Source organism: Austrofundulus limnaeus, unplaced genomic scaffold (assembly GCF_001266775.1).
Source record: "Austrofundulus limnaeus strain Quisiro unplaced genomic scaffold, Austrofundulus_limnaeus-1.0 Scaffold4733, whole genome shotgun sequence".
Classification (NCBI taxonomy): Eukaryota; Metazoa; Chordata; class Actinopteri; order Cyprinodontiformes; family Rivulidae; genus Austrofundulus; species Austrofundulus limnaeus.
This window is the reverse complement of record NW_013957135.1, coordinates 1-465: the sequence shown is the minus strand read 5'-3', so window position 1 is coordinate 465 and position 465 is coordinate 1. Positions and strand designations below refer to the sequence as shown.

The 465-nt window shown below is 34.0% G+C and overlaps 1 protein-coding gene across 1 annotated transcript in view; it reads left to right on the top strand.

Annotated features, from left to right (window-relative positions):
• Window positions 1–459, top strand: part of LOC106512195 (uncharacterized) — a 2,513-nt gene extending 2,054 nt beyond the window's left edge. Inside the window, exon 2 of the mRNA XM_014000864.1 lies at window positions 73–459. Coding sequence (XP_013856318.1) covers window positions 73–384 — 312 coding nt within the window. The 3' untranslated portion in view covers window positions 385–459. The remainder of the gene's footprint in view (window positions 1–72) is intronic.
• Window positions 460–465: the final 6 nt, after the last annotated feature.

Below are 465 nucleotides of genomic sequence, written 5' to 3'. Positions count from 1 at the left end.
TGGGTTAATCAATACAACAAAGATCTTTTACGGTGTTGGAATGCAAACATGGATTTACAATTCATTTGTGACATATATGCTTGTGTGGTGTATGTCATTTCTTACATATCAAAAGCAGAAAGAGAAATGGGTTTATTATTAAAACATACTCAGAACGAAATAAATCAGAATGAAAACCTAGAAGCAAAACAGGCACTTAACAAATTAGGAAGTGTATTTCTGCACAACAGAGAAGTTTCTGCTCAAGAAAGTGTATATCGAGTCACTAATGAGATTAAAAGAAGGTTCACGGAAAGTAATATTTGTTCCTACAGGAGACAATATTGTCAGAATGAGTCTTCCTCTCAATGTCATTCAGAGCAGAACAGATCAACAAAACTCTAATGACAAGATTTGGATGACAAATATTACAGATCGTTATAAAAACCGACCAAGATCAAAGCAGTTTTGGGATATGTGTTCAGC